Genomic DNA, 13,416 nt, shown 5'->3' on the forward strand with positions numbered 1-13,416 from the left:
GGGTGAGGGTTCAATCCCTGGTCGGGGAACTAAGATCCTGCAAGCCACTCGGCCAAAAAAAAAAAAAAAAAAAGAAAACAATACTAAATAAATAAATAACTACATTATCCTTGGGTAAGAGAGGACATGTGCAACCCAGCCACCAGCCTCCATTCTTCAGCCCTATTGCACATGGGAAAGCAGCCCACATTCCAGGAATGAGGGCTGAGAACTTTGTCCTACCAAAATGTGGGCCTATGTACTTTGGTAGATTTTGCAATGCCCTGCAGAATTGGCACAGATGCTCACCTAGGTTCTGGCCGTCTCAGCTGCAGTTGCTTCCTTTGGCAGCGTCTATTGGAAGATTTAAAGGGCCAGTATCTTTTGGGGGTTTGCGAGGCCACACATTTTAGAAAATGTTTGTCAGATCACTAGCCGATCACAGAGAAAACGTAACAGATGTTTCAGAAACTTCAGCGACCACACACCAACAAGGAATACATACTTTGCCAAAGTGGTTTGGAAAAGTCACAAACTGACAGCTCCAGCCCTCAGCCAGGAAGAAATGGCAATCCCTGAGGAGTGGGAAAACCAGATTTCTAGAGTTATTACACTTATTTTCAAAGGAATAAAACTTTAAAAAATCTCACTTACCTGAGTTAAGTAATTAGTCAACTTAAGGAATGTTTGAATTTATCTGTTAAAAACTGAAATTATACATTAAGGTATAATATTACACATTATAAAAACTGTATAAAACCATACGGTTCAGGATTCATGCCTTTCCTTAAAACCTTTTCAACTCCCTTAATTACTCTGTCTTTCCTGTAAACAGCACCTCCCAGTATTCAGCCTCACAAGTTATTAAAGCAAGGTGCACTTTTATACCTTAATCTAACAAAAAGAAAAATCAATGTGTGTGAGATTATGGCAGATTTGTTTCACTCATGCATTACTCTCATATTCTATAATATATTCATGTTTGCTTTCATCTAAAGTTAATGTCTCCAAATACTTATTAAGGAAAACTGTTGTTCCAAACACTACCCATGCACCATCTGGAAGGGGCAGCCTAGCTGAGAAGGCATTTAACTGTGGGCATTAAAAGTGTTAAAACAATCAATATGCAATATTGATTATAAGAGCAAATATTGCAGGTTTCATCACATTTGGGGAGCTGGAAAATTGTCTTACTCTTTGACTTAGTAATCTCACATTTAGGAGCAAAGGAGATTTGGGGGAAATAACTCAACAGCAGTGCCTCAAAACGTAACCTTTGGAAATAGGATCATTGCAGATGTAATTATTTAAATTAGGATGAGATCATAATGCAGGATGAGGTGGACTCCTCATCAAATATGACTGGTTTCCTCATATGAAGACTGCCATGTGAAGACAGACACAGGGAGAACACCATGTGAAGAAGGAAAGATTGCTGCAAACTACCAGATCCTCCCAGGCAAGGGAGGATCCCCTTACAGGTTTCAGAGGGAGGATGGCCCTGCTAACACCATGATTTTGGACTTCTAGCCTCCAGAACCGTGAGACAATACATTGCTATTGTTTTAGTCACCCAATTTGTGACCTTTGTTATGGCAATCCAAGGAAACTAATATGGTGGTCACTTGGTTTTAAACCAGGGCGGCATGACCAGACAATAGGGAAAGAACAGTCTCTTCAACAAATAATGCTGAGAAAACTGGACATCCACTTGCAAAAGGAAGAAGTTGGACTCTTACCATATACCACATACAAAAATTAACTAAAAAAAATGGATCAAACACTAACTTTAAAACAGAAAACTATAAAACTCTTAGAAGAAAACAGAGGAAATCTTCATTACTGTGGATTTAGCAATGACTTTTTTTTTAATTTATTAATTTATTTTATTTTTGGCTGCGTCAGGTCTTCATTGCTGCCCCGTGGGCTTTCTCTAGTTGCGGCGAGTGGGGGCTACTCTTCGTTGCAGTGTATGGGCTTCTCATTGCCGTGGCTTCTCATTGCAGAGCATGGGCTCGAGGAGCACAGGCTTCAGTAGTTGTGGCTTGCGGGCTCCAGAGCACAGGCTCAATAGTTGTGGCCCATGGGCCCAGCTGCTCGGTGGCATGTGGCATCCTCCCAGACCAGGGCTCGAACCTGCGTCTCCCACATTGGCAGGCAGATTCCCAACCACTGTGCCACCAGGGAAGCCCCAGCAATGACTTCTTAAATGACATCAAAAGTACAGCTAACAGGGTCTTCCTTGGCAGTCCAGTGGTTGGGATTTTGCACTTCCAAAGAAGGGGGCGCGGGTTCAATCCCTGGTCGGGGAACTAAGATTCCGCATGCCACACGGCCAAAATAAGATTTTTAAAAAAAAGAAAGAGGGCCTCCCTGGTGGCGCAGTGGTTGAGAGTCCGCCTGCCGATGCAGGGGACGCGGGTTCGTGCCCCGATCCCGGAGGATCCCACATGCCGCTGAGCGGCTGGGCCCGCGAGCCATGGCCGCGGAGCCTGTGTGTCCGGAGCCTGTGCTCCGCAACGGGAGAGGCCACAGCAGTGAGAGGCCCGCGTACAGCAAAAAAAAAAAAAAAAAAAAAAAAAGAAAGAAAAAGTGCAGCTAACAAATGAAAAAAATAGGTAAGTTGAATTTTATCAAAATTAAAAACTTTTGTGCATCAAAGAATACTATCAAGATATTTTCATCTATTTACGATGAGTAATTTTTCTTTAATTTTCTTAACTATTGGAACTGTCCAAAGTAGAAACTGAGAAGAGCCCTAAATTTAATACAGAATAATAAGAAATAAAGTCATGCTGAAATTATTTTGACATAACGTATAATTTGCATTTTAAAAATGTCTGAGGGCTTCCCTGGTGGTGCAGTGGTAGAGAATCAACACAGGTTCGAGCCCCAGTTCGGGAAGATCCCACATGCTGCGGAGCAGCTAAGCCCGTGCACCACAACTGCTGAGCCTGCGCTCTGGAGCCCGCAAGCCACAACTACTGAGCCCACGTGCGTGGAGCCCGTGCTCCACAACAAGAGAAGCCACCGCAGTGAGAAGCCTGTGCACCGCAACGAAGAGTAGACCCCACTTGTTGCAACTAGAGAAAGCCCGCGCACAGCAACGCAGCCAAAAATAATTAAATAAAAATAAATAAATAAATTTATTAAAAAATAACAATAGGAGAATCACTTCTCTGATTTGTAGTAATGATGATCGTGATCGTTTGGATCACTAAAGGAAAAAGATGTACCATGTTCATGCTGTATGTGAATGCTGTGATCCCATTAATAAAGGTGAAAAACAGAAAGAAAAAAAAAGGACACTTTAAAGTAAGTGAAAACTCATAAAATGGGAGAAAACATTTGCAAATCATATATTTGATAAAGAATTAATATCCAGAGAATATAAATAACTCTGACAGCTCAGCAACAAAGCCTAAACCTAATTCATAAATGGACAAAGGGTTTAAATAATATTCAAATGGTCAAATAGCACATGAAAAGATGCTCAGTATCATTAGTCATTGGGGAAATGCAAATCAAAACCACAATGACATACTACTTCACATCTCCCAGGATGGCTATAATTTTTAAAATGTAAACTAATAAGTGTTGGTGAGGATATGGAAAAATTGGAACTCTTACATACTGGTTGCTGGAATGTCAAATGGTGCAGCCGCTGTGGAAAACGGTTTGGCAGTTCCTCAGAAACTAAACATAGGGGACTTCCCTGGTGGCACAGTGGTTGAGAGTCCGCCTGCCAATGCAGGGGACACGGGTTTGAACCCTAGTCCGGGAAGATCCTACATGCCACGGAGCAACTAAGCCCGTGCACCACAACTGCTGAGCCCACATGCTGCAACTACTGAAGCCCATGAGCCTAGAGCCCGTGCTCCGCGACAAGAGAAGCCACTGCAATGAGAAGCCCTCGCACCACGGCAAAGAGTAGCCCCTGCTCTCCACAACTAGAGAAAGCCCACGTACAGCAATGAAGACCCAACGCAGCGAAAAATAAGTAAATAAAAAAGAAACTAAACACAGAATTTTCATATGACCCAGCAATTCTAATCCTAGGTATATACCCAAAGGAATTGAAAACAGAGACTCAGATATTTGTACAGCAGTGTTTACAGCAGCATTATTTACAGTAGGAAGAGGGTGGAAACAGCCCAAGTGTTTGGAAATAGTGCTGATGGTTACACAACATTAATGCCACTGTACTGTGCACTTACAAATGGTAGAAACGGTAAATTTTATGTTATATTTTACCACAATTTAAAAAAGAGAGAGTCGAGGGATAGAGAGTGTGTGAAGGCAAGTTATTTAAAGTGATAGACCATGTAAGTAAGCCTAGGAGGAAAGTAAGCCTAGGAGGGGTTGGTAAGAAGGAAGGGGAATGTTTGAGGGATTAAAGGATGCAGTAAGTCTGAAGGGAAGGTACTTAGGGAGTAAGATTGAGAGAACTGAAATAATAGCAATAAGTGTTGACTGATATATTAGAATGTTAGGATTTCTTTTTGGTTTTTTTTTGGTTAATTTGCCTTATTTATTTATTTTTTAGCAAATTGGGATTGCAATATATGTAGAGTTTTTATCCTGATTTTTTTTCCCTTTAATATTATACTGTGGGCATTTCCCTGCCATTAACCTGTTGTTTTGTGTGTTTTGGGTGTATAGCAAAGTGGTAGAATTTCGTGGTAGAATGTTTCCAGGTGATAGAGTTGAGGATGTGACCATGGGTGAGGATTGCTTTAAAAGAGTGGGAAATGACAGTCTTGGGAATTGAACGTGGTCACAGTCACATAGGAGGAGGCCTGGAGGGAGCACAGAAGGCCAGCCTGGGCTGGATGTTGAAGCTGAGTGGATGGCAGTGGTTGGTTTATAGGAACCTCAAAGGAAAAAGGGTTTATTTCTACTCTGTTTCTTAGTGCTGTGCTTTTATTGTAGTATTGACCCAGAGTTTGTTGAATTTCTTTTTTTTTTGGACTAATTTTGGGAAGCCTGGGTAGGTTGCCAGTCAGGGGCTGAACCAGTGCTAAAGTTGAGAGGTATAAAACAGGCTCAGGGGTTTCCCTGGTGGTGCAGTGGTTAAAAATCGGCCTGCCAATGCAGGGGACACAGCTTTGAGCCCTGGTCCGGGAAGATCCCACATGCCACGGAGCAACTAAGCCCGTGCGCCACAACTACTGAGCCTGGGCTCTAGACCCCACGAACCACAACTACTGAGCCCGCATGCCACAACTACTGAAGCCCATGCACCTAGAGCCCGTGCTCTGCAAAAAGAGAAGCCATCACAATGAGAAGCCCGTGCACTGCAACGAAGAATAGCCCCCACTTGCTGCAACTAGAGAAAGCCCATGTACAGCAACAAAGACCCAACGCAGCCAAAAATTCATAAACTTATAAAGAAAAAAAAACAGGCTCAGGCTACATTTTAGCTGTTCTGTAGGTACAGAAGTTTTTATCTGATTGTGTATATTAAGATAAGTACAATGAAAAGAGATTGGCTTCTTTATCTTGCTTTTAAAATTGTATAAACAAGTCTTTGAAGGCTTTTCGTCCGTTTTGTTTTTGGAAGTGTATACATTGTAATGCTTCAAAAAGAATATTTTGGGGATAGAATCTGATGTAAAATTTTATACTGTACATCACATAATTGTTACAAAGTGTGTTCAGTTTATCAAATCAAAGAGAAGAAGGCATTCAGAAAGCCCCAATTAATTAAATTGTATGTTGAAATTACAGTTTGGCTTCTAATTTTGTTTTCTCTTGTGACAGATTTTTATATAATATAGTCTCTGATTTATATTGAGTCTCAAAATACTGTTTCCATTTTTCTTAGGAAAACGGGAAAGCATTTCCACAACTTCATTAGTTGGCAAGACCTAAGAGCTATTGAACTTGTAAAATCTTGGAATGGTTCTCTTTTAATGAAGGTAATCTTTTTCTTATGTTCAGTGATTTGGATGTTACTGTTTTTTTCCTGTAAATGTCCTTTAGCCGTAGGCAGAATTGTATCATCTACTGATGATGTCTTAGGACATTAAGCAGAGAATACACGCATGCACACTCCCCACCCCAGTGAAATTTAATAGCAGTCACCCAAGAGCGTGCTGGTGGACCGAAGTCCTCAACAGCTACACCTCAGGAATTGCTGAGGAGGTTTGGGGTGGATCAGAGGTTCACAAGTGAGTGAGAATTCATTTCCATTCCTGGAGAAATCAAAAAAATATGGACTATGTCCAGAAAAGATACAGACTATGTCCAGATTTTATCATCTTTTGCTATAAAAATGGTTAATGGGTGTTGCGATAGATAACTAGCTGACTTCCACAAGCTTTCACCATGCTGCCTGGCAAATGATGATGCTGATGACTACAGTGCCAGCAGTAGTAGCATCTCACTCCAAAGTGCGAGACCACCGAGGTAAAGAGCGCGACAGTTTTCCAGCTCCTCAAATATGTTGAAACCTGCAATATTTGGTCTTACAGTCAATATTGCATGTTGATTGTTTTAATGCTTCTAATGCTGCACAGTTAAATGCCTTCTCAGTTAGGCTGCCCCTACGAGGTGGTACATGGGGAGTGTCTGGAGCATCAGTTTTCCTTGGTAAGTGTTCGGAGACATTGATTTTACATGAAAACAAACTTGAATACATTATAGAATACGACAGCAATGCACGAGTGAAACAGATCTGCCATAGGCTCACCCACAATGATCTTTTTGTTAGTTTAATATATAAAAATGCACCTTGCTTTAATAACTTGTGAGGCTGAATACTGAGAGGTGCTGTTTATGGGAAAGATAGAGTAAGAGAGTTGAACGTGGTTGTAAGGAGGGCCTCCCTGGTGGCGCAAGTGGTTGAGAGTCCGCCTGCCGATGCAGGGGATACGGGTTCGTGCCCCGGTCTGGGAGGATCCCACATGCCGCGGAGCGGCTGGGCCCGTGAGCCATGGCCGCTGAGCCTGCGCGTCCGGAGCCTGTGCTCCGCAACGGGGGAGGCCACAACAGTGAGAGGCCCGCATACCGCAAAAAAAAAAAAAAAAAAAAAAAAAAAGTGGTTGTAAGGAAATATTGTGAACTTTGAATGATATAATTTAAAATTATACTATTTATCATGTGCAGTGTTATACTTTAATGTATAATTTTAGTTTTTAATAGGTCCAGTCATTAGATGTTCCTTACGTTAGTCAGTGAGGTGTTTAATAAAACTTTTATTCCTTTTAAAATAAATTGTGAAAACATTTATTTCTGTAGTATAAGCCCCAGCTCTCAAATCGTGATGAAAAACTGACATCAAGCACAAAACTGAGCATTTAAAGCACTTGTCTGCTTGATATTGAACAGGTATATGATATAAGTTTTGGCCTCTCTTAGCAGAGAAATGCACACAAACAGACTCATGGAGTTTAGCACACAAAATTGCAGAGCTGGTCCTGCCAGTGAACCCTACCCTATAATCATCCTTTTCCAGATGCTTATGGTCTGTTGACTCAGGTTCTTGGAAATGTTTAGGGAGGGTGTGCCAGAGCGGGCACCAAGGTCGTGCGTTTAGCCAAGGCTACCCACAGGCAAAGTGGTGAAGTAATCGGGGCGTGGTGGCCATCTCCTGGCACCACAGTTTCCTCCAGTCACGCCACGCACCCATGCTTCCTCTCACTGTTCCGATCCTTGCCTGTTGGTTGCTAAGGCTTCTTTTTGCTTTTAGCATAGAAGTCCCTACTCCTTACCAGAGTGTGACCCTGTCTCCAGCTCTGACCCCTTCCCAGACCCCTCTCTCCCTGAAGTTGCTAAGGATTAGGCTCCAGCTTTGCCAGCCCTCAAGCCCTTTCTTACCTGAAGGCCCTCGTATCTGCAAGGGGCTCTCTCTGCCACCATGGCTGGATCCTTCTCATCCTTCAGGGCCCAGCCTCACCACCACCTCCTCTGTGGGAGCCCTTCTCTGCCATCCTATTCATAGTAGCGCTCCTCACCCCACCCCCCAGTCCGATCTCTATTACTGTCCTTTATTTCTTTCACAGCACTCATCAAATTTCAGAGACTCTGAGATGTACATTTCTTAATTGAAGTTTTAATTGAGGTCATTGTAGATTCACATGCAGTTGTAAGAAATAATAGAGATCCCTTACAGGCTTTGCAGTTTCTCCCAGTGGTAACATTTTACAAAACTATAGCATAATGTTACAACCAGGATATTGACATTAATATAATCCATAGATCTTATTCAGATTTCCCCAGTTTTACTTGTACTCACTTCCGTCTGTAGGTATGTGTATGTGTTTTAGTTTCTGTACAGTTTTTTCCATATGTTCACGTATCTGTCACCGCAAGGATGATGAACAGACGCGGAACTGTTCCATCACTACAAGGATCCCTCCCTCATGTTGCTTTTCATAACCACATCCACCGCTCTCCTGTGTACCTCCCCCCCACCCCATCCCTAGCTCCTTGCAACCACGAATCTGTCTTCCATTACACATTTTTCTCATTTCAAAAATGTTATATATGTGGAATCATGCAGCATAAAACATGTTTTTGATTTGCTTTTTTCACTTAGTATGATTCTCTGGAGAATGCAGGTTGTTACATGTATCAATAGCTTGTTTCCTCTGTATTGCTGAGTTGTATTCAGTGGTACAGATGTACCACCTGTTGAAGGACATCTGTGCTAATTCCAGTTTGGGACTATGACAAATAAAGCTGTTATGAACATTTGTTTATGGAATTTTATGTGAATATAAGTTTTCATTTCTCTGAGATAAATACCCCAAGAGGATGATTGCTAGGTTATAGGGTAACTGCATGTTTTATTTTGTAAGAAACTGCCATACTTTTTCCCCAAGTGGCTGTACCATTTGCATTCCCACCAGCAATGTATGAGTTATAAGACATAACGTTTTTTTTTCCAATTTTGAAAAGGATGATTTTTAACTAGGACACATTTTTTAATCATCAGGGTTTTTTTGGTTATTTTAACCATAAATTATATCTTACAATTATGTCATAATTTAACTAGCAGGATTTTTTTTTTGCTAGTACGTTAAATAGTGGCTCATCTTACAACCAGTGTCTTCTTAGATTATCTCATTTATTGATTTGCTTACGTATTTGTCTGTCTCTTCCCACTAGACTGTAAATTTCAAGAAGGCAGGGATTCTGCCTCTTGTTCACTCTGTTTTCTCAGGACCTAGCGCACTTCTTGGTACATGGAAGGTACTCAAAATATATGAACAAAAGTGTTCCTCGTTCATATGTTGACTAAAAGTGCAGGTATTAGAACTCTTAGTACTTTTTGTGTGCCCCCGCCAAAGTATCTGCATTTTAACAGAAGATCCCTGAAGGATCCTAAATCTAAGTTTTTATACGGAAAAGTATAGTTGCTTATGGAAGAAGAACTCATTTCAGTTCGAGATGTTTCGTAACATATAACACATCAGAAGAAGGATTCCGGGTGTTCACCTTAAATACTTTAAAAAAGTCTTATATTTAATAAGTAATGTAAAATATAAGGAAGTGCAGAAGGTTTGAGTACTGAACAGGGTGAAAAGGAGGGTACAGACTTTCAGTTATAACGATGAATAAGGTCTGGGGATCTAATGCCTAATATGGTGACTAGTTCATAATCCTGTATCGTATAACAGAAATTTGCTGAGGGGGTAGAGCATAAATGTTCTCACCAAAAAGAAAAAAAGGTGAAAAAATGAAAATGAGCCTCACTGTTCAAAAAAAAAAAAAGGACAAAACTGAAATGTAGAGAGAACTGAGTCTACACATTTCTTGATTGATGCATTCTGCTAAAAATGAAAGAAAAATAAATTTATTTCCATTTTAAATAAATAAACCAAAATCTTTCCATTTATTTTGGGGAGGGGTGGGAATAATAGGAAAAAATGCATAAAGTAGGTAAATTCTCTATAAATGAATGTTTTGTAAAACATCAGTTTCAGAAGTTGAATTGTCCATCTGCATCCTTCTAGTTAGGTAGCAGGATAAGGGTTTATTTTCTTGTTGTATTTTGGGTGTTTTTAGTACGTCTTACAAACCTTAAAACTCAATGCTAGTTTTCTGTATAAGGCTTTTTTTTTTTTCAGTTAAAGGTTTTGCATACGAAGAAGTAAATTGAAAACTGTATGTTTCATCTTCAATCATTAGATAAATATAAATAGTATTAAATAAAATCTCTTATCCCAAATTTTAAGCACTTAGTGTGTAGGGGAGCTTCCCTTCTGGGTTAATACTAACTTGATTAAAAATATATTTCTAATAGAAAAATAGCCTTCTCCCTTGACTCTCTACCTTTATTTCCATAGTTAAAAATAGGTAAAGTGGTAGAAAATAGTTTTGTTTTTTTTTTTTTGCGGTACACGGGCCTCTCACTGTTGTGGCCTCTCCCGTTGCGGAGCACAGGCTCCGGACGCGCAGGCTCAGCGGCCATGGCTCACAGGCCCAGCCGCTCCGCGGCATGTGGGATCCTCCCGGACCGGGGCACGAACCCGTGTCCCCTGCATCGGCAGGCGGACTCTCAACCACTGCGCCACCAGGGAAGCCCAAAAATAGTTATTTTTAAAAGACTTTTATAAGTACTTGAACCTCTAGTGTTTGCTAAAGAAGTTCATAGCAGATGTGTCACATTTCGTATTTTAGAATGCAAATTGTCCTCTTAGGGTGCTTTGCTTGATCTCCTTAGGTGCTGAGAACACTTTATAAGTAGTGAAATAAATTGTTTGCTATTGGGTTTGTTTGCATGTGTATGAAATTTAATATAAAAACATCAAACACCATTAAATGCATTTTCCTAAAATATCTTTTTTTTAAATAGCTCATACACAGTTCCTGCCGAATGCTGTACTTTTTCACTAGAAGTAAACGATTTTTAGCAGCCAGTTTGTTCACTTTCACAACCCAGCATGTTTCTTTGAGATTGGCCTGGATTTTGCAGAACCTGGCTGAGGTAAGGAAAGAGTGTGTTTGTGTGTGTGTGTGTGTGTGTGTCCGTGTGTGTGTGTGTGTGTCTAGATTATAGGGATGAAAAAATGCAAGGAATAAAGATAATAATTTGATTATTTGAGGGAAAATTAAGTGTCCACCACATTGGGATGGAAGACAAGGAATCCTTACTCAGTTTGTTTCTTTTAAACCTTTTTATTGGAGTCATGGCACATATAGAAAAGTGAACAAAACAAAAATGTACCACTCAGTGATATTTTGTGGAGCAAATATCTGTGTAACACTACTCAAATCAAGAACTAGAACACTGTGGCACTATGTATTACACTTTCTTTCCACTTTTACAAGTTACCTGTTTATTCCTCAACACTACACTTTAGCTTTCTTTGCCTGAATATTTTTGAATTTTGTAAATGGAATCATACAGTGCTTATTCTTTTGTGTCTGACTCCTTTTGCTTAACATTATATTTGTGAAATATGCCCAAATGGTATGTAAATTAATTTCCTTATATTTTCATTGCTATTTAGTGTTCAGTATATGATTTTACATAGCTTATCCATTTATCCCTTTTGTTCATGTACATTTGAGTTATTTCCAAATGTACATTTTGGGCCATTATGAATAATGCTATGTAAATGCATTTCTGCTGTATCTATACATGGGAATGGAATTTTTAGGGCATGAATGTATATATATATTTTCACCTTTAGTGGATAATATCAAACATTTTCCCACAGTTTTTGACAATTTACACACCCCTCATCAGTGAAGGAGGGAATTTATAATTTCATTTACCATCATAATTGATATTATCAGTCTTTTTAATTTTAGTTATTTTGGTGGATAGGTAGTGATATTTCATTGTGGTTTTAATAGTGGATCATGTGGCATATCCCTGGAGAATATGCAGCCCGCTTTGGAGGTCCATGGTTTTTTTTTTTTTTTTTTTTAGATGTTGGGGGTAGGAGTTTATTTATTTATTTATTTATTTATTTTTGCTGTGTTGGGTCTTAGTTTCTGTGCGAGGGCTTTCTCTAGTTGTGGCAAGTGGGGGCCACTCTTCATCACAGTGCGCGGGCCTCTACTATCGCGGCCTCTCTTGTTGCGGAGCACAGGCTCCAGATGCGCAGGCTCAGTAGTTGTGGCTCACGGGCCGAGTTGCTCCGCGGCATGTGGGATCCTCCCAGACCAGGGCTCGAACCCGTGTCCCCTGCATTAGCAGGCAGATTCTCAACCACTGCGCCACCAGGGAAGCCCTCACTGTGGTTTTAGACTGGATAAAAAAGCAAAATCAAACTATATGCTGTCTTATGGGAGACATTCTTTAGATTCAAAAATACAAATCAGTTAAAAGTAAATGGATGGAATCTATGAAATGGAAACAGACTCACAGACATAGAGAAGACAGGCTTGTGGTTGCCAAGGGGGAGGGGGAGTGGGGAGGGAAGGATTGAGTGGTTGGGATTAGCACATGCAAACTAGTATATATAGGATGGATAAACAGCAAGGTCCTACTGTATGGTGCAGGGAACTATATTCAATATCCTGTGATAAACCATAATGGAAAAGAATATGAAAGAGAATGTATATATATGTATATAGAATCACTTGGCTGTACAGCAGAAATTAACACAACATTGTAAATCAACTATACTTCAATAAAATATTTTTTTAAAAAGTAAATGAATGGAAAAGATTTCCATGCAAACAGCAACCACAAGCTAAGTGACTATCTAATATCAGATGAAACAAACTTTAAAAACAAACAAAAAATGTTACTAGAGAAAAAGAAGGACATTTTATAATAAGAAGAAGTCAATCCATCAGAAATATATAACAATTGGGACTTCCCTGGCATTCCAGTGGTTAAGACTCCACACTTCCACTGCAGGGGGCACAGGTTCCATCCCTGGTCGGGGAAGATCCTGCATGCTGAGCTGCGCAACCAAAAAACATATATATAATAATAATGCACATAATAACAGTGCTCCAAAATACAGGAAGCAAAAACAGACAGAAATGAAGGTGTAAATAAACAGTTCATCAGTGGTAGTTAGAACAACTAGAGGGAAGATCAACAAGGAAATAGAAAACTTGAACAGCATAAACCAACTAGACCTAATAGACACTTATGGAAAACTAATAACAGCAGAATATACATCCTTCTTAAGTGCACATGGAACCTGCTCCAGGATAGAACATATGCTACACCATAATACAAGTCTCAATAAATTTAAAAGGACTGAAATTATACAAAGTATTTCTATGACTACAAAGGAATGAAATTAGAAATAAGTAGCAGAAAGAAATTTGGGAAGTTCAAAAATATGTGGAAATTAAACAAAGCACTTTTAAATAATCAATGGGTAAAAGAAGAAGTATCAAGAGAAATTAGAAAAATTTTGAGATGGATGAAAATGAAAACACAGTATACTACGATATGATGTAGCAAGAGTTAGTCTTTACAGGGAAATTTAGAACAAGACTATATTACTTAGAGAG

At 39.8% G+C, this 13,416-nt stretch overlaps 1 protein-coding gene across 4 annotated transcripts in view; it reads left to right on the plus strand.

Annotated features, from left to right (window-relative positions):
- GK5 (glycerol kinase 5) overlaps positions 1-13,416 on the plus strand; it is an 84,868-nt gene that overhangs the window by 32,506 nt on the left and 38,946 nt on the right. For 3 of the 4 annotated variants that reach the window (XM_060100223.1, XM_060100222.1, XM_060100221.1), the window contains exons 4-5: positions 5,807-5,900; positions 10,784-10,915. In XM_060100223.1, coding sequence (XP_059956206.1) covers positions 5,807-5,900; positions 10,784-10,915 — 226 coding nt within the window. The remainder of the gene's footprint in view (positions 1-5,806; positions 5,901-10,783; positions 10,916-13,416) is intronic. The other variant, XM_060100224.1, reaches the window with a different exon arrangement.

This window comes from Mesoplodon densirostris, chromosome 5, assembly GCF_025265405.1.
Source record: "Mesoplodon densirostris isolate mMesDen1 chromosome 5, mMesDen1 primary haplotype, whole genome shotgun sequence".
NCBI lineage: Eukaryota > Metazoa > Chordata > Mammalia > Artiodactyla > Ziphiidae > Mesoplodon > Mesoplodon densirostris.